Raw genomic sequence first — 20,283 nt, 5'->3', positions numbered from 1 at the left:
GGAGAGAAAAGGGTTATGGATGCATAAATTTCTCTGCACAAACAGAGCGCAATCCAGTTCTGTATTTTTATTCTGTAAGTGGAGGTTTGAGATATAATTATACTGTGAAAAGAGCCAGTGTAGATACACGCAGCAAGACCAAAGACTTCCATCTGGGCAAGGGTGTGGGTATGAGAATATGTGCTTGGGAGAGAAATTCAGAGTTTTGTGACAGACCAAAGATGTTGCAAAATAAATTTGTTTTTAAATGGAAATTTCTTGTCCTGTAGATGCCTTTGCAAGAGGCAGATCTGTGAAAACGTGTAGCGGTCAATCCTGCCAGAAATCCTGGATATGATGTCTAGTGCCCTTAGCTCAATTGATTTACCCCAATTTTTTTCCAGCTATTCAAGAGATAAAGTGTGTCCTCGCTCACCACTTGTTAGCACTGTCCCTTACCTGGAAAAGGGGGCCTCACTGGGGGGGACAAAGCAAACTCAGGGTGTAATTCGGAGGGGGGAGAATTGCATGAAACCCTAAATCTTAATAACTGCATACAGTCTAGTATGACGGTTATTATTGATTGAGGATTTTCTACCACAATTTCTAGCCTTAATTCTTAATAATCACATACGTTTATGTGGTTATTAACTAAGGCGGATTTTTACCATACACACATTCTTCCTGTTAATATATGTAACTCATAATGTTGTCTTACTCATCTGGTCTGGAAAGTTTTGTGGGTTATGACAGCAAGGTAGATTAGGCAACTGTATGGTAAAACTCAAAATCCTGATGGTGGAGATTGCCAGCGTTGTCCTGTGTATGAAACTACTGTCTGCTCCACACTTGTTGCAGGAATGGTCTCCACATCAGGTTACAAAGAGCCTGATGCCACTCATGACTTTTGTTCTCATTTTGCCCTGCCAGCAATGGATCAGGCACCTCGGAAGATCTATTCTGGAAACTCGATGCCCTACAGACCTTCATTCGGGATTTGCACTGGCCTGAGGAGGAGTTTGGGAAACACTTAGAGCAACGCTTGAAGCTTATGGCGAGCGACATGATTGAGTCCTGCGTGAAGAGGTACGTGCCCATGAGTGAACCAGTTGTTTCTCATAGAAGCTCACAGGATGCAATGTTTTTTTCTGCCTTATTATCAATGAAGCTTCACTTCAATCATTTATTAGTGACCCCAGCTCACCTCTGCCCAGCACAGGGCATGGTGGAAAGCCACCCTATTGCTGTGAATCATGAACTCTCCCAAGCAAGCACTTCTCTGTTGAGACTCTGGAGAATGCATATTCAAAATAAGGCAGTAAATTGCCCATTCTTTCAAGCTTTATAGGCAGTTACTTATTTTTGATGCTGCACGTGTGGTCAATTCTTTGTAAATGCAGTTTGGTGTCGGTGGGGTTGAGTGCTGAAGGCATAGCCCTAAGTAAGATCCCAGCACCCACTTGAAAAACACAGATCTGGGAAAAAAAACGAGCAAAAAAGTGATCCCAGAAAGGGAATATTATGTAGCTTGACACACAGGCTTCACATCTGCCGTTGACTGAGAAAAGGTCCTGTATCATCAGCCCCTTCATAAGATACTCACCTGCAGATCTTCTGAAATAGAGAGGTTTCCCTAAAAAACTTTTAAACATACAGGTAACTGTCATTTTGAATGCAAAATATTAAGCCTAAATTTCCAACCTTTGCACAGTCACTTATGTCCCTTTACCATCAAAGGTGATTAGGCAGGAGGAAGAAATTAACTTTACGTTCCATTGTGCAGAAATTAGTAGACAAGAGGTGAAACAAGGGAAAAATGGGTGCCAAATAGAGCTGATACCTGCTAATATTAGCTACAGTGTGTGATGTGGCTGTTCTGTACCACAATTACCTGGCCACTCTGCAAGTGCAAGCATGGCATTTATTGTTCGCACATTCCCCACAGTCTGGATGTGCAGCATCGCCGTAGGAAAAAGCACGTTCAGTCCCCGAGATGTAGGCAGGAGACTCACCCGCTGCAGGGCAGGCAGCTTGAGGCTTTCTCACTATTTTGGAATAAACCCCAGTGCATTTTAAGTGCAATGAAATGGTTGAAATGTCTTTGGCATTGAGCAAGGCCCCCTGTATTGCAGGAGCTCGTCTTTGGTCCTTTGGCTGGCACAAGTGCTGAGCTTCGGTTGTCCAGTTGTCAGACCGCTCCCCAGGAGGAAACCCAGTGCTGGAGCTCTGCTCTCTGCTCTGCCCCCAGCATCACCAGCAAAACACTGATTTTCTCTCTCCTTTTTATTTTTTTTTTTAAATTGGAAACAAGGCACCTTTGCTACACCTGCAGTGCGGTTATCACTGCAATGGTCTATAGAAATCAGACCAGGTTAGCTCAGCTGAGCCAACTGGGAAAAATAAGCCAGTTTCCAGGTAAAGCTGAAGAAGGGCTTTTATGCCTGAAAGCCGGGGTTTTTTTTCCCAACTGCTTCAACCTTTCTTCAAATATGTTGCCCCTGTGTAAAAACCTGGCTCAGCTTGTATTTGTATGACTATATATAATGGTTCTGAGCATAAGTAAGTAGGAACATGCTCATCTCTGCGAGGAGATGGAAAATCCCAGTCACTTTGGGTCCTTTCAGTAATTATCAAGATTCTAGTCCCCGAGTCCAGGCTAAATCTGGCACTGGTAATTAAATCAGTTCAAATGCCACTGCTGATGTAAACCAATATGCTGCCTTCCCTATTTATATCACCTGCAAACAGGGCCTGGCTAAGGTTTCTTTAGCAATTTCAGTTTGACACAACATTTTTCTTCGCGTCTGTCTCTGAACTGTTGAATACCATGGAGGAGCCACCCGCCTTCCGCGCTCGGTTGTATTTCGGTGCTGTCAGGAAAGCAGCCCTTGCAAGGAAGGCCTGTTCCGCTAATAAATCTGGGCAGGAGGACCTGTGTACCATCTCAGATCTCATCCCAAGAACGAGAGCTTCACATTTGTAAATGAGTTTTCATTTGCATAACCCTTGGGGGATCTTTCAAGATCAGAGTTATTCCTGAGCTGCAGCTGATATTATTTGTTATTTCTAAATTGAAGCTCCTATGTTAATTTGTTGGCAGATTCTGTCTGATGTGATAATTGTTCTGTGTTAGGTTAGATTAGTGAAGTACCTCAGGAACCTGCAGAGGGGCTTCAAAGAAAGGCAAGGCAGTGCCTACAGTAAGGCAAGTATTCCCCACGCTGGAGTCACAAATGCCTTGGTATTTTAAAATACAACACGGGATTAAATCCTGTAGTCTTTGGCCCAACAAAGCTTCAGTTTGTAGCTGCCAGGGATATCAAATCTGAGCTCAGTGCAACCTCAGGAGAGCGAGGAGGCGCGTGCTCGTGCGGCCTGTGTGCGTGTGCTCATGCGTGCACGACTGCGCCCGTGCATATTTTGCAGACATGTTCTGGTGAGTATGTGAGCTTCAGGGAAACCACTTCTATGAATTTAGGAGACAATCAGGAATTTTCAGCAAGCAAATACAACCATGTAGACCTGAAAACGCAATGATCTGGCAATGTCCTTTCAGTCAAGCGATGAAAGGACGTTCTGTTATTTGTAGTTGATGTCATGGAGCAGTAGGAGCTTCCTTTAATGCGTCAGATTTGCTGTTTGTCTGTGGTTATAAATCAGCTAATGCAACCAAATTATAGGTGTACATTGTCACTGCTGTTTGTAACATCATCACACTGTTTATCAAGCATGAGAAAGTCATAGTTTCCCTGAAACCGTTGCACACTTTATAAATAGTGTGTATTCTGGAAAGTGGGTTTCTTTTTAAATTGGAAGGTCATTTTTAGTAAAAGCACATTTGTAACAATTGCACTATAATGCTCCTAGTAGCATTCAGCTTTCATTCTATGATTCTATGAACTCTTCTCAGTATTACTTCACGTTGTTATTAGTATTATCTTCAGTATGTTTAAAAGCAACTGAATGTCTTTTTCTCTTTTCCTTAACAGAACCAGGATTGCATTTGAAGTAAAGCTGCAAAAAACGAGCCGATCAACAGATTTCCGAGTCCCTCAATCAATATGCACCATGTTTAATGTCATGGTGGATGCCAAAGCTCAGTCAACAAAGCTTTGCAGTATGGAAATGGGCCAAGAGGTAAGAATGCAGGTTCTTCTTTTCACAGCTTTTAAAGGCAACGTCATGAAATTTCCTGTCTCCTGTTGTGCTGGTTTCAGAGAGGTTATATCAGTTATGGATTTAGCCTTCCTTATAGAGTGTGCAGATGAATATGCAGGGGGTTACTCTCAAATAAATCTAATGAATACAAACATTCAGAATCCTTGTCACTTAGGAGTGACTTTTTGCAAGGACTGTGGTATGCATAAGGTATCTCTTAAGCTTGGTTGATGCACAATGACCCTATATATTGAGTCATTAACTGCACCTTGGAGCCAGGTGTCAGCAACACACTTTCTGGATATGATTATTTTCTGAAGAAAAACATAGGGACAACAGAAGTGCCAAGTTGTTGCCGTGATGCTTCTAAGGAAAAAAAAAAAAACAAAACAAAAAAAAACCCACACCAAAAAGCAAAACGCCAAAATAGATAACTTAAGTAGATTGAAATTCCACCTGCTGTGACTTACTCGAGTATTGGCTTTAATCAGCACGCTTGATGATCCTGGATTTCCAGGTTCTTAATGACTCAAGTTTCCAATCAAAAAAACCTGTTTTAATTAATTGCTGGTTTTTTTTTTCTTCTGAAGCCATAGTTACAGGTTGAAGTTTCTGTGAATTGGTCTATGAATTAGAATGACATGGTAAATTGGACTAGATTAAATGCATCATCATGATCATTTTGCTACAGTGGCTTCAAGCCAAATGAAATATTCATATACCAGTCTAGAATAAATTCACAAATAGTGTCTGACTCTCCTATCCTGCTGCTTGTCAGCATTTCCTAGATACGCTCTTTCACTACAACTTTCCATGGTCAGATTTTGCAATGAATCATTGCAAGTTGTTTGGTTTTTTTCCTGTTCTTCTGAGAGAACTTGCTCCAAAAGCCACTGGATGCAGCAGGGTATCCTGATGTCAGTGGTGTTTGGATCAGACACATCTATTCTTTTTAATTTTTTATACATGTTTCAATTATGACATGTTATTTGTGACAGTCACCTTGCAAGAGAGGTTTCATACTGCTCATCATCAGGTTCTTCCTTCATCCTTCAGGTCAGCTGAGGCAGATCTCAAGTAGCTTTTGATGTCCAAGCCTGGACATGAACTTCTCTACCATTTTCTGTTCCATATTCATACCCATTTATCTCCCCAAATCCCTCAGACTGCAGCTGCTGCAACATCTGCCCTGGCAGTGCCCCATCAGCCAGAAAGGGCCATGGGTGCGATGCTCCCCACTGCAAACCGCAGTCAAACCCTTGTGCATTATACTAGCACAGTCCCTGGGGACAGGGACATTTTGGAGATCAAGCAGTCTCTGATATCATGACAGAGCAAGCTCATTGCAGTCATAAAATTGTCAGGTTAAGTACTGAGATGGCACGAGACTGATAATATCAGCTGCGTCTGCATAGAGTGTGACCAGGCACTCGCTGCATCTTTCCATGCCAGCTTGTGATGCTCTGTGCTTGCCACGGTTTCCTCAAAGTTTTGAGCATCAGCCACATTGCATATTCAGCCCAAATCAAATTGCAAGTGAGAGGGGAGCGGGCAGCAGCACGGTTGTTTCTCCGCTGTAGGGAGGATTAGCTCTGTAAATCTGCCTGCGCTGCTTCAAGGTGCTTGGTACGGCAGCTCGGAGACAGCCTAACTCCTGTGGCAAGCAGCAGTTGTTGGGCATGAGGTTTTTAACAGATAGCTGAACTAATAGACCTGTAAAGTAGATGTAAATTATCAGTGCATAAGTTACCGTTTAGGGCTGCAGAATTTTATACACCCACCCTTTTTCTTTTCTTCCTTTTAATGAGTGTTCCTACCTCCCCCTCCATTCGCTTGTGCCACTCCATATTTCATCTCCCTCCATCTCCTCTTCTTGAGGCTGTCTAAACCTGTGCACTAAGATTTAGACTGGACATAAGGAAGAAATTTTTTACCTTGAGGGTGGTGAAGCACTGGCCCGGGTTGCCCAGAGAGGTGGTGGATGCCTCATCCCTTGAAACATTCAAGGCCAGGTTGGCCGGGGCTCTGAGCAACCTGATCTGGTTGGAGATGTCCCTGTTCCTTGCAGGGGGGTTGGACTGGGTCACCTTTAAAGGTCCCTTCCAACCCAAACCAAACCATTCTATGATTCTGTGGTCGTGCTGGGGAGGGTAAAGGTTAAGATATAGATCTGTTGTTGCAGCCCATGAGGGAAGGACAAAATGCCACCCCACCTCTTCCAGTCCCCGCTGGAAATGATGAGACAGTCAGCAGAGGGATGAGAAACCGGATTTTGAGCCTTTGTAATCTGGGGAGGTGTGTCTGTGCATCACTGGATCCCTCTGTCCCCCCCATCCCCAGGTGTGGCAGCCGCACAGCTTGGCCAGGGCCACCTGCAGCTGTGCTGGGCAGGGATGGACAGGGAGGGAGGGGCAGAACCAACTCGCTGACAGGACCCTCCATCAGTGCTGCGGCTGCCACATGGCTCCTAAAATACATGGTCCCTCTGCAGATGGCTCAAAAGCGGCAAAAAGGGCTCACGTTGCCCACCGCAATGTTCAGGCAGGGACGTTTGCCCAGCCCTAACTGGAGAAGACATTTTTATTAGACACAAACCACTGATTTTTGTGACGATCCAAGCTGTACGTGGGCAGAGACTTTCTCAGCACATTATCTGACCTCGCTCCTGCGGTTTCCCTCCCATCCCAAAGGCCTTCCCTTTCGGAACACCTCCAGCTACACTCACTTTTACAGATACTGGAATGCATTTTGTGAGCATTACCCTGTGAAACAAACACCCATCATTTCATTTCCATTTCCTTGTCTCTAAAGGCAGCTGTTAAAACATTTGGTAAACATACTTTACCATCTTAAATATTTATTTTTCCTCTGAATTTTTAATACATCTAAGGGGATAAATGTATATATTAAATGCTTCTCAGTTGGTCTAGTATGTTTCTATTTAATATCTAAGGTCAGATGGTCCTTAGAGAAATACAACGTACACACAATCTGTTACATGACAAGGCAAGATACTCATCACATAAAGTCAAGTTGAATCATTGTAGTGCACCGATTATGGATTGTAATAATTGAGCTAATAGAGAGCTGCGATGAACTCGATCGGAAGCGGTGGCTACGCTGGCTAAAGCAAACCAGCTATGCGATCTTTAACCTTCAGCATTTTCGTAAGAAATGTAGAAGGAGCTGTTGGAAACGCTAGTTTACGAGCCAGGCATCTGTGAAAGCAGCACCAGGCAGTCGTTTTCCAATCCACCGCCTTCTCCAAGCACATCCTGGCCAAGGTTCGTCTTCCCGAGCTGGAGCTGGGGCTGCAGCACCGACAGCGTAGGGTGCATGTCGCTGCGGCTGCCCAGGGCAGGACCCACAGGCTCACTGGCCCTGTTCTGCGTGGTCACTGGCCCTGGCACCAGGCCTGGTCTGCCCCAGGGATGGCAGCCGCGATGGGAATGAGCAGGCAGAGTCCAACCAGCACTGCTTTGGTGCATGCACGGAGTCCTCTCCTGCTCTCAGAGCTGTGGTTTTATTCCATCAGGGCTCTTATTTGCTTTTCAAACAAGCTTTTAATTGAAAATGCATCAGTCAGTACATTTTGCAGTGCATTGTTTTGCACGTAGCTAGCCATTTTTGAGTTAAAACTCATGATTTACCCAGTAAAAGCAGTTAGCTAAATCCTCAGTTTCAAGGTCTTCCATACACACAGAAAATGCAGCAGCAGAAGGAAAACATCACGGGGAAGACAACCCCAGTATACGCGCAACCCCTTCTTCATCTCCCTCAGGCGGTTCTGGCTGCGTATGCTGAGGATGCCAGCAGCCTCTACCCGTACCTGGCTGTTACGGGTCCCCATCACCCCACAGCTCATCTCCAGCTGTGCTGGGAACAGCCAGGTCCATCCTGGGAGCTGATCAGCCCTACCTCTGCGTTAAACAGATTAATCATAACGGTGATTGCTATAAGGGACTCATGTATGTTTTGACCTGCAAAGCAGGACATGGAAATGGGAACTGCAAATGCAAATATCACTTGCTTGTCCATGTCTGTCTTTTCCTCTGAGTGGGCTCGGCAGGTCGCAGGCTGTGGCGCGGCAACGTCAGCCTGGGTGAGGCTCTGAGTGGCCCCAGCCGGGACCAGGTCCCCCAGCCCTGCCCCTGCAGCCGGGCTCACCCCTCAGGCCCATCCGTCCCAGGTGAAGGGGGTGCAGCTGCCACGATGCTGAGCCCTGCCTCTCGGCAGCCGGTTGCCTTCCGCTTTGGAGCGAAATAAAATCATAAGAGACTGTCAGCAGTTAGGTACAATCTGCTCCCTTCCCCCTGTTTTACTGCCTGCGAACACTACAGGTAGCGGTCTCTGATATTTCAGTGAAAGGAGGTTTTGATCACATTTCATTTTCCATTGCTTATTGTTTCTGTGCATGATGCTGCTGTTCTCATATGTCCCTTTTTTTAAAAGATTTTGCTTTATTTATTGTTTACCTTCATATGTTCTTTTTCCTGTCTTTTGCACTTTCCTCTTTATTTCTGTCCCCAATCATCTGAAAAGTTTGCTAAAGAGTGGGTAAGTGAATCCTACTTTTATTTTCTTTTTTTTTTTGCAAATTCCTGTATTAATATTTTACTGTTGTAGGAAAAAATCTCCAGACAGTAGAGCAGTTCAGAGACTACTGATCAGGCACTGAGACCAACATCTAGCATTTGTAAAGCCCTTGCAGTCTTCCTTCCCAAAGTCTGATTAGTATTTAAAGCAGATTTGTCTCTTTCAATGTGATTTGATGTTAACATTTTAAAACAATATTAATGCCAAGTGGTAATGAATATAGTGACTAGCACCAGTGCTTGAAATGTTTGACTGAAAAATCAAATGTTTTGTGTTGGAAAGCAGTCATAATCAGTATTTTCTCAGTCCATTGAAAATAAGAATATACTGTATGTTTTCACTAATTAAATCTTGTATTGGAAACAGGTCTTTTCTAAATTAGTAGAAGACTGTATTTTAGTACCTATCCTAGCCATATTGCAGCTGATTGCATCAGAGCTCCCAAGCTAAGGAAGGTTTGGCATGTGCAGAAATTGGGTTGAAGACTCAGAAACGCTGACGCTGCCGGTGCTGGCGTTGGTCAGCCAGTTCTGAGCTCGTGCCACGGGCTCTGCTAACACCCAAGGCTCAGGGCTGCACTGCCTGCTGGCTTTTGCACGGGAAAAAAAAAGGCTCCTCTTGGTTTGTTTGGGTTTTTTAATCTCTCTTATGGTTTCTGAGCAAGGCGTTTAAATGAGTGCTTAATTTGAGCGATGTGCCTGACGAACCCAAGGTGTAACGTGCATTCAGGTGCTTTGCTGCAGTAGATGGGAAGGGTGCAGCCCACTGCAAGCTCCCCTGGCGTGGCAGATCCTCCCCGCTCCCCTTCCAAGGGCTGTGTGGTTTGCGGTTCCCTAGGTGAGGGCTGCCCCTTTCCCTTGCCGGCATGTCTCCTGGTCAGGTGTGATCCATGCGCAAAATGAACAGGATCACTCCTGCAGAATGGAAGCAAAAGGACTTAAGGGTCTCTAGGAGCACTGGCATGGCAAAGCCTCCCCTCCAACCTGTGCACGTGGCTCCCGGAGCTGCCGGCACACAGAAGAGGGCAAGGCTTACCCATGCTTCACGAACTGATGTCAAATTCTCCTGAACTCAGGGTCTCTCGTGTAAGTGTAAGTAATCACTGGCCACTGTAGTGGAGCGCAGGGTAATAAGCTGCAAAATTTTTTTGTTTAATACTACTGCATATTGTGGTTTACCAAGGGAAGGGCTGACAACCACAGAGCTCTTGCATGCAATTGATGCTAATATTTTCCTCCCCCTCTCCTTTTTTTTTTCTTTAGCACCAGTACCATTCAAAAATAGATGAACTAATTGAGGAAACCGTCAAAGAAATGATAACACTCCTAGTGGCAAAGGTAACCTTCGGCTTCAGGTGAAGTGATTCACTGATAACATTGCATTTTTAATACATGTGTTTCCATTAAAATGTGACACATTAAGATGTTGAATTGGCTTCTTGTTTCTCACAGGCAAGATCATACATCCCCCAGGCCTTTCATGGTGAACCTTTGATGATAGGAACTGTGTAAGAGCAGGATTGCCATACTGGGCCAGCAGTGGTTTTAAAGGGATGGGTGTTCTGTTGATGGGGTAACACCCTGTGGTCAGCATCACCCCACGGCACTGAGGGTAGCTGCAGTCAGGGGGTGGCACCGCAAAATGGTGCTGCGTAGACCTTGGGGTGGCACGCAGAGGTGGTCACCACTCCTACGCACAAGGTTGTGCGGACAAAATAACTTGTCTTGTGCAAGATTGCCATATGTTCTTCCAAGAAATTCATTTAGAGGTGACAGTAGTGGGAAATACATTCCAAAATGTCAGGTTTAATTGTTTGGAAATTGTTTTTCATCAGTTGGCTCTTCTAGCTCAGCTGCCAGCATTTCCCTTGGGTTGTTGTGTAGGTCTGCCGTGCTGCACTAACACAGAGGGGAATTGGTACATAGGGAGAAAGATGGTGGGGTGTGTTTTCCTCTAGTTTCAAACTTTCTGAGAACAAGTCATCCCTATTATACAGTGGAGACCTTTAAACATAATCCGCCAACATATGCCAGTTCGATTCTTCTGCTAGAATACCCAGCTAGCTGTGTGCTTGACACGGCGTACTGGGAGCAAGGACCACCAGCATCCCCATCTGGAGAGGCCGTGCTGGCTTCCCCACGCGCTGCACCCACCTCCTGTCCACAGCATCACCCACGATACCGAGGGGTGATTCCCACCCAGCAAGACGTAGCACAGAAAAGGCAGTTCTCCTTGCTCCCCGCTCCCCGGCCCACTGAGCTCAGGGACAGGTTGTCCATTCCTTTGGCAATGCTGAGAGCTCCACTGACTTCTTTGAACCTGATGCTGATTTGTACACCCTTGTTCAATTATGAAAAATAATTGCAGTATTTTTTGTCTTCATAGTTTGTCACCATTTTGGAAGGAGTCTTGGCCAAACTGTCTAGATACGATGAAGGAACTTTGTTTTCTTCTTTCCTGTCATTTACTGTAAGTACAGACAATATTTTCCTCTCTTCCCTTTTTTTTGTTTTTCCCCTGAGTTGTAATCTCCTGCTTTCCCAGGACTAGATCAACTACATAATAATTCTGCCATTCTCTGATGTTTGAACACTCTAACACCCACATGAATACACAACCTGTATGCAGATATACAGTCCATAAACACCCAAAATGCATAGGCCATCTTACTATAGCACAGTGTAAAGTTATCTCTAATTATTCAGGCTGGTGGACTTTATTCTGTTGAGGATGCGTATGAATATTAAAAAAAAAAAAATCATTGCACTGTACACACAATTTCCCTAACTAAAGAAGTTGCTTCATTGCCACCTTGCATGACAGGTGCAAGGTCCTTTAATTCTTCTGGCCATAACAATGACCATCTTAAGAAGTATACAACAAAATAAGGGCGACCTAGGGAGTGCTTTCATGTTTCTAAAAGAGAACAAGGTGGGGGAAATGCCATGAGGTTATGCTGCACAAGGTGCCTCTCATGCCACATTTCTCCCTGACTTTGCAGAACCAATCCACAGCTTATCCCATTACATATTTCCTTGAAAACTACAGGACAAGGACCACATCCATGTAAAAATGGCCTCATTGTCCACAAGGGTTTAGCAATCTGAGCTGTATTCCAGAGAAATGTTGTGACAGCTTCTCGGGACAAACACATAGCAGCCGATTTTCAAAGGTCTTCTGAAAATGCATGCCAGAAAGTGTACAAGAGCGTCTGTTTGCAAGCGTGGCTTCTCTTAGCTCGTCTCACAGACAGGTATGCACCCAAGTGCATCCGAAAGTTGCAGTAACAGTTTCACCCACTGCTCACTTGTTCACAGAGACTGGGCAGGAGGCAGAAGGCACTGCGCGGCAAACTGGGAAGAGATTCCAAACTCTCTTTCAGGAGTTGTCTTAGCTACTCATCATTGTCTGTTGTTTGCTACTCTTGGGCACGTTTTGCTGAGTTTGAGGCAGTTTTGTAGCACCCGTTTGGAAATGGGGATGGTAGGAATGGATGTAGGAAAGCTCAGCAGCTGAGGCAAGAAACTGCTCACAGGCAGTGCACACCCAGTCTGGCAGCTTGTCTGAACTGCCATGGGGTTCAATCTGAGCTCAGGACTTTCCAGGTGTGCTGGAGGCACTTTGTCCTTTGGAGAAGGAGGGGAAGGAGGGATGTCCTACTCGCTGCCCCGCAATGCAGCTCCTCTCCCAGGATAAGCTGTGTGTGGTTACAGCCCGGGGGCTGCGCTCACCCTGCTCGGGGGGATGCAGGGGATGGCTTGGGGTGGATACCTTCCATCGTTCCAGTGCTGTGGAGGGTTAGGAGATGCTCCTGTGCCAGCAGCAGAGGATGTGGAGGCGGCAGCTTTTCAGACATCGGAAATACCAGTATCAGCCTGGGTAGATGGTGTAACTTCCTTCTCCGTGAGCCCCAGCTGTTCCTCGGCTGATGCTGCATTGCTCCCACATCCTATGTTTACGCTGCCGGGTGGTGCTCCCTTCAATTGCTGAGCGAACCCCAGGGCCACACTCAGACTCTGGGCGCCTGAGAGGAGGCAGCATATAGATGCGAGGCGGGTCAAGCATCCTCACTCTGCTGCTCTTCAGACACTATTGACTTAACAGCAGCAAAACGGTCTGTCCCGCTCCGATGGCCCCACAACCTTTGAGCCTGGCCCCGCAACTTCAGTTTCCTGCGTTTCCAGTCAGGAAGGGATGTGCATCCACATAGTTATTGTGTGGGCGAGTTGTGGCGTGTGTGCATCCTCAGGAAGGTGCTGAGCCCTTCCTCTCAGCAAGGAGGCTGGGCACACTGCAGAGGAGCAGGATTGGTCCTCTCTGGGCAAGGGACGTCTCTTGCTTTGGCTCACTTGTTTGCTGGGAGCCACTGGGCAGCACCAGCCGCAAGAGGAGGCTGAGGAACAGCCCCGACCCCTTTGGCACTGGTGTTAGAAAGTCTCCCTTCCCTGCAGTAGTAATGTGATTTGCTGTGTTTAGTCTCTGCAACGATAAATAGAGAATCTCTCTCTTGTTTCAGCATGCTTGCACCACCTCCCACGTTTTCCCTGTCTGAACAAATACAACAAAGTGTGATGGTCCAAGCCGCTGAGCTCTAGAAAGCATTAGTCTCCCACTCCCTTCCACTGACTTCTTTCATCGCGTGTTTTCCAGGCGCTCTGCGAGTGACATGTAATAGGGGGTCTTGTGACAGACAGTTTTATCACCTAGTAGGATATCCTCATTTCCAATTCTTGCCTCGAAATTCAAGATAAAATTAATGCATCTGTTGTCCTAATAAATTCTCACTAGCCACTTCTCCTTGCAGAGCACTTTGGGAGGAAAATACCCTTCTAAATTTGGCCAGACTCTTTTTTTTTTCCCTGTTTGTTGCTACATTTAAGTGCATCTCAGCGGCAGCAGCCCAGGCCCTGGCTGGGCGTCTGCATGTGCAGATCCACTGAGTCACAGGAATGACAGCTGCTAAAATTCCCTTTAATCTGGATGGCCTCCGTAGGCGGAGAGTTACACCTACGGTAATTAAAGCTAAAGACTGTATATTATCTGAGGGAGACAGAAGTAAAAGATCTTATTTTTGTTCTGTGCAAAATTTGTGTGGTAAACTGAGACGTTTCATGGCAAAGTCACATACTTTGTGAAAAACGGCAGCCTAGCAAAAATCACACAACATCCGGCAGTTTGGAAATTTCACTAAATGTAGCCAAATCTGAGTTTAAAGAAAAACAAGTAATTATTCTGATTAAAGGGGAGTGGGCAGGAGAAGCAGCTCAGTTTTTTTGTGGGTGGAGAGGGGAGATCGCAGGAAACCGACTGAGTTATTCTTGTCGCCTCTTGGCTTTGGGGAAGAAGGCAGCTTGAGACGCTGGGGCTAAGCTGGACCTAAGAGTGCAAATCCACACTCAGATTGCAGGTTTCCCGGGGTGCCGCTGCATTGCTTCATGCCCTGTGTGATATTTGAAGGTACAGGTGCATGGCACGGCGCAGCGGACAGCGGCTTCAGTTCTGTGGGCGTTGGAGCTGCATCGTCTTCCGAGCTTTCCTCCTGGTTGTTTAGCTTTGCTGCTGAGAAAAAAAAAAAAAAAAAAAAAAAAAAAAGAGCTCTTTTGGAGCAAGTTTGAGTAGCCTTGCCTGCGGCTGCTCCACGCCGGCGTGGGTGTGCCGTGACTGCCTGCTCCTCCGGAGCTGCCACTGTTGGCCGGGCTCCAGCCGCCTTCAAGCATGGAGGCTGGGGCTCCTCCACTCCCGTTCGGCAGGAGCGAGGGATAGCGCTTTGCTACCTCCCAAGAAAGTTGTGAGGATAAATGCAGCGAAAGGGCAAGGTGTCCAGACGGCCGGCTGGAAACGGGGATACCTGGAGGAGAGGCAAGCGTTCGCTCTTCGCCAGGAGCAAGGGCTTGGCGCTGATTTTGCTACCTCCTTTGTAAACTCTTGCGCTGGGACGTGCCCCGTCCCCCCCCCAGCCCCTTGAAGAGCCAGACCCCGGGTTGCATCGCGGCGGCAGGCGCTGGGTGCCCTTCTCCTGCCCTTCCCTCTGTTCTTGCCCCCCGGCTCGGCAGCCCGGGCGCTGCCAGTGCTTGCAGCGTTCACCTCAGCAATTACCACCAGTCTGGTCTTTTGTATCGCCTCATTGTGCTTAATTATGCACCCCCCACACACACCATATGAGTGCTTCCACCCACTCTCACATTCTGTCTCACACATACATTCATTCTCTCATTCGGGACACATAATTTATTCATCCCAAGATGCAACTGTGTGCGTGTTATATTTAGGCTGTTTTAATGGTAGCTTTAGAAATATTTAAAAGCAGGTGAGCTTTTACACCCAAACAAAGATGGCCGGCAACGCTTACCCTAATTAAAAGCAGGAGCGTTGTGGAAAATCCCAGCCGTACTCTTTCTAGACACGGTGCCTTATGCTGCAGTGGGAAAAAGGTCTCTCTGGCCAGCTGGGCACTGCTCAGTTGGAAAAGTTGGCCCTGATATTCCTGGTGATGGGCACCCTGCTGCATGACAAACCGGAGACAAAGTAAATTCAGAGCCTTTGCAGTGCCCGCCAGCTTGTGAGACACTGCGGAGTGCAGCGTCCACCCTCTGATACCCTCCTTCGAATAACATCTTTTAAAAGGGGAACAGACATCATAGGAAGCTTTAATGTAGCTGTTCATAGGCTGGGAAGCAGAAAAGCTTTGGGATGCTTCTTTGCAGGATGGCACGAGCATGCTGCCCCAACACAGTCTGCAAGGTCCTGCCAGCGTCAGGGCCAGCAAAAAGGGGAAAATAATGTCCCAGGCTGCAGCCTGCAGAGCTGGGGGAAGCACACTGCGACTGGGACTATGGGCAGGGGGCAAAATTAGGGACCTTCGAGTGCTTTCTCGTGGCTGCCTTGGTGTGGCTGCCGGCCAGCCTCACCATGCCGTTGTGCCCCCGCTGTGGGAGAGCTCCCACAGTCCCGGGGGTGTGGCTCCCAACGGGAGGGACACGCGCATCCTTTGAAGACACGTGGCATCAGGCGGAGAATGGGGCCTCTGAAGAAAATAACGATGTCTACTTACGAAGCCCATCTTCCCCCGCTCACTGAAGTAGAAGAGGGAGAAGCACAACTCCCACACTATCATCTGTTGCTATTAGAGCTTTAGCAGCAGTAAAGTTACCTCTCCAAAACAACAACAACAAAAATATCACCCTTGCCTATTCTTTTAGACAGGAAACGTAGTTTTTATCACCCCTTTTCCCCCTACTCAGCATTATGTTGTCCCAGATCTTGGCTGGAGAAGCTCTTACAGGTGCTTAAAGAAAAAGCAAAGACCTGAAAACGTACTGGTGGTGTAAACTCTCTTCTTGTTCCTTTTACAGGTGAAGGCTGCTTCCAAATACGTGGATGTACCCGTAAGCACAATTTAAACAACTTCTGTCATAGTAATTTGCATCGTGCTTTGGTTTGTGGCATGTGTAGCAACCCACGTTATGCATTAACAGCCAAGACTGAACCATGGGCCTTCACACTTCTAACATTTGAACTGGAAAGAATATCTCCATGATATTCATAATGAGCAGTTACCCTCTTGTGGAGACCTACGAGGCTGTTTAGGCAATAATTTGCAGATGGTGTCAAAAAGGTACCATATTTATGCAATTGGCTTGAATCGTATTTAAAAAAAAAATAAAAAAGGGAGCAGTGCATTCTGTTAATTCTTCATTTGGACTTGTACAAATACAGTATAATTTCCAAACAAAAAGGTCCAGACATCTTAGAACTGAGCCAACACACATCTAACACATTAGCTAATCTATTTTATTTTTGTTCTTCTAATTGTTGGTTTATTTTACTCTTTCAGAAAATGACTTTTTTATTACTTTGGGGAAATGGTGATGAGCTAGCAACATGTGCTTGGGAAATTGTTAATGAAAATAATTTTTTCCATTTTTCTGTAATTGGTATAGGAAAACTGTGCATCGTCTCCTCTAATTAGACCTTGATTCATAAGGAAAAGAGCCCTTAACATTCTTAGATAGAGCACTTAACTTGCCAGAAATTTACATTTAAATTGAGTTGAAGTGTAATGTATGAATGTTGGCTGGAATTAGGGGTTACTGTAACATTTACAGGCAGAAAGATCCTGAGCAGTTACAAATGAAAAAAAGAGTAAATCTTAATATACCACACCAGTTCCTGCATCCAGTTAGACTGGGCAGTGTAGATCCAGAATAACTCAGTTGAGTTTGATGACCTATATGTATGATGTATATATGTACATTTAATGAAGATGCTATTGCTGTGCATGCTCTCACATGAAAACATGACGAACTTATCAGATGTCTTGGACCACGTCATCTGCATTCGGTGTTTCCATCTCTTTAGCCCAAGATAAGCCTTGCCTACAAAATTATCATATCTTGAGCCCAGCATGGAAAAGACAAACTCTTGAACACTGAGAGGTCTTACTTGGTGTAAAATATCCCAATGCAGAGACTGGCATCCTGTTGTCTTGGAGCAATAGAAGCAGATAGAAACAAAATAGAAACAAGACATTGAGAGCATTAGGAAGAGACTCAGAATTCCTTTCTAGCCCTAGAGCTGAGTTGAAATTCCTAGTTGATTAAGTGCATCTTAAATATTTAGTTGTCAGGAGTTTGAGCACAGAACAGTTATTTTAAGTAGCTTTTAGGGCAAAGTGTGGCCTTGTCTGAGACCTCTACGTTCCTGGCAGTGATCTCAGTAAAATGCTACCTAACCCTTTCAAGCATTTCCAAAAGCACTGTACCTGGGACACCCTTGGGAGGTCCACAGCGGGAAGAGCGGGGTCCACTCCCGTCCTCAGCCAGTCAGATGCTCCGGTTCTTTGGGTAAAATAGAGCAAGAATCATTCCTCTAATTTATTTTTTGGTCATTTCCCCACCTCCCCCTGGAAAGGAAGCCATGTTACAACTGCTTCCTTGACAGCCTCAACATATTTAATGAAGTCAGCCACCAGCCCTGCACAGCTCCCAGACCTTTGCAGGAGGCCACCCCGTGGTCCCTGAGCCACTGCCTTTCCAGTGGAAGGAGAAAGAAAAACCTTTGACCAGAGGACAGAGGGGAAATCCTAGTGTTGAACAGAAAACCATCGATTAAATCTAATTCCACAAATGCCGTTGCCATTGTCTGGGTACAAACCAATCCGTTTAATGCCACCTTGAAATGGGCACGATCCGCGTACTGAAAATTGCTTGAAAGTGTAACACTTGACTACTGCCACATTTGTGTTGTCCTCATTGTTTTTCAAATTAATACCTTGTCATTGTTGCAGTAGGTGTTAAGAAATGTTACTGGCTTCCCAAGGGCCAAACACTGGCCCTTGCCTTGATAATTGTTTGCTTTGTATTAAAAAAAAACTCCCTTCCTACTGCTTTCCAAACTGTCCTCATTTTCACCCTGGAAATTACACAGATGTGTTAACTAACTTCAATTTGCAGCGGCTGACAATCGTATCTTGCAGAGAAATGATACTCTGTGATCTGAGGTAAATCACAGTAATGGAAACTAATGACAGTAGTTATTAACAAACTTACAACGTGCCATGGAAATTTAAGATTTTTGTGGCAGCTCCTGTAATGACTCATGTTACAGTATTTTAATGGGTTTTCTTTGAGGTAAGTTTGATTCCAATATATCAAGCAATGTGAACTCAAACAGGATTTTTTTTTTTTAAGTATTTTCCCTTCCACCTGCCTCAGTTCCCATTTTCTTTAAAGAAATGCTCTTATCTCAAAAATCTTGCACGCTTGCAGGTTGCTGTTTAAAATCAGTTAAATTCTACAGAGAGCCATAGAGATGTGACAGCACGGGGAGGCTTCCTGCAGTTTAGCAGCAGCATAAGCATTCATGTAGATATACATTCCCTGACTTACCATTTGCCCGTTTTATTCTTGAGAGCAGCACTAAACGTGAGCTAAAGTCAGGGGTCTAAACAGAAGAAGAAAGGTGACTTTGGCATGCCTCCTGCAATGCCAGCTGCTTGCTGCACACACCCTCACACCGTAGAAGAAGAACCAAGAGCCCAGCTCTGGCCATTAGCTTTCTTCCCTCAGAAACCAGAGGGCTTGCTTAAAGAAGACGATCCAAGAAGACAACAAATCCACAGCCTGGCTTGCTGGTCCACTCATTAGGTCAACAGCACCAAAGGTAGCAAGACAACTTCCCAGCGTCGGGGGAAGTTCCCAGCAAGTCAAGGAAGAGTTTTATTCCTCTGACCAGCTTCACTCTAGGCAAAAGAAGAGAAAGAGCAAGTTTCTTTGCATGATCTTGTGCAGCATACAGGACTTTGCTGGGCATGGGGCACAAAGCCGCGAGACTTGGTATCCGTCAGGTAAGAAAAGCGCAAATGGCAGGAGGACAGTAGGAGATGGAGGATAAGGAAAGGCAGCGATGAGGCTACATAGAGGAGCTGCCCCCTGCGCCGCTGTTCATGTTTTTCTCTCTCTCTCTGTTCTTCTCTCCCCCATGCAGAAGCCGGGGATGGATGTTGCTGATGCCTATGTGACATTTGTCCGCCACTCTCAGGATGTCCTGCGTGATAAGGTCAATGAGGAGATGTATATAGAAAGGTTATTTGATGTAAGTAAATGCCTTCTCCTCCTTGGACACCAAGCAGGAGAGACCCAAAATGTGACAAAATAAGACAGGAGGATAAGTCACATTTTGAGAAAATTTATTGGTTATAGCTTTAAATAATAAATAAATCTTTCCTTTCTTTCTGACTAAGGCTCGTATCTGCTCTCTGCCTGCTTTAAATCTCTACTCTAGTCTACTGTGTCTTGGTCTGTCTGTGCGTGGATTTTAAGGGAACAGCATCTTCTCAGAGAGCCCTTTACTATGTTTAAGCTTGTGGAAAATCTCTTTGTAACAGAACATCTTGGTCATTGTTCTCACTGTTAAAATTTGAGCCGGGTTTTTGGCAGATGCATTTGCTAAGGGCCATCTCTTCTGCACATTTCGCAGTGTGTTTCATTGACAAGCATTCCAAAACTGACAGCAAATTGAGCATACTAGATTTTAATTTTAAAAGCTAACTGAAACAGAACTGATTAGGGATGGACTTCTGTATTCCAGGAGGACCATCTTGTGGTGTCTGACACCAAAGATAAAGTTGAGATGTGGTGTCCTTGATGAAGATAACATGGTAGGAAGTGACCCAGTCATTCAGAGCTATTTTTCTGTTGCACAATATAAATTTATTGGACTGTAAGAGAACAGTGACCTGTGATGCCCATTTGTTTTGGATTTGGATGCATGTTAACCAGTATCTCTGTTTCTGTTGCTTTTGTTGTGTTATAGCCTTTCTGTCCTCGTAGCTGTTCCATAGCGAAGGTTTTCTGTTGATGGCCAGCCTGTAGCATTAGTGTTTCAGTCTCCTTTAGGGTATTTGTCCATATATCGATTTCTGTTTGAAGCAGCTTCTGTTCCTACTTTCCTTCCTTTCATCTCTCAGCAGTGCCATTTCTCAGTCTTCCAACTCTGGAACTGTAACAACCTTCCTCGCTTTCTTTACTCGCTCGTTTGCTTCCTCAGTGT

The 20,283-nt window shown here is 45.5% G+C and overlaps 1 protein-coding gene across 10 annotated transcripts in view; it reads left to right on the top strand.

The window, feature by feature from the left end:
- CADPS (calcium dependent secretion activator) overlaps positions 1-20,283 on the top strand; it is a 212,558-nt gene that overhangs the window by 170,937 nt on the left and 21,338 nt on the right. For all 10 annotated transcript variants that reach the window (XM_086755865.1, XM_086755861.1, XM_086755864.1 and 7 more), the window contains 6 exons: positions 910-1,065; positions 3,969-4,116; positions 9,996-10,070; positions 11,119-11,202; positions 16,086-16,118; positions 19,219-19,326. In XM_086755865.1, the coding sequence (XP_086611991.1) occupies positions 910-1,065; positions 3,969-4,116; positions 9,996-10,070; positions 11,119-11,202; positions 16,086-16,118; positions 19,219-19,326 (604 nt within the window). The remainder of the gene's footprint in view (positions 1-909; positions 1,066-3,968; positions 4,117-9,995; positions 10,071-11,118; positions 11,203-16,085; positions 16,119-19,218; positions 19,327-20,283) is intronic.

Source organism: Chlamydotis macqueenii, chromosome 10, assembly GCF_036417535.1.
Source record: "Chlamydotis macqueenii isolate bChlMac1 chromosome 10, bChlMac1.mat, whole genome shotgun sequence".
NCBI lineage: Eukaryota > Metazoa > Chordata > Aves > Otidiformes > Otididae > Chlamydotis > Chlamydotis macqueenii.
This window is presented reverse-complemented; position numbering and strand designations above follow the sequence as displayed.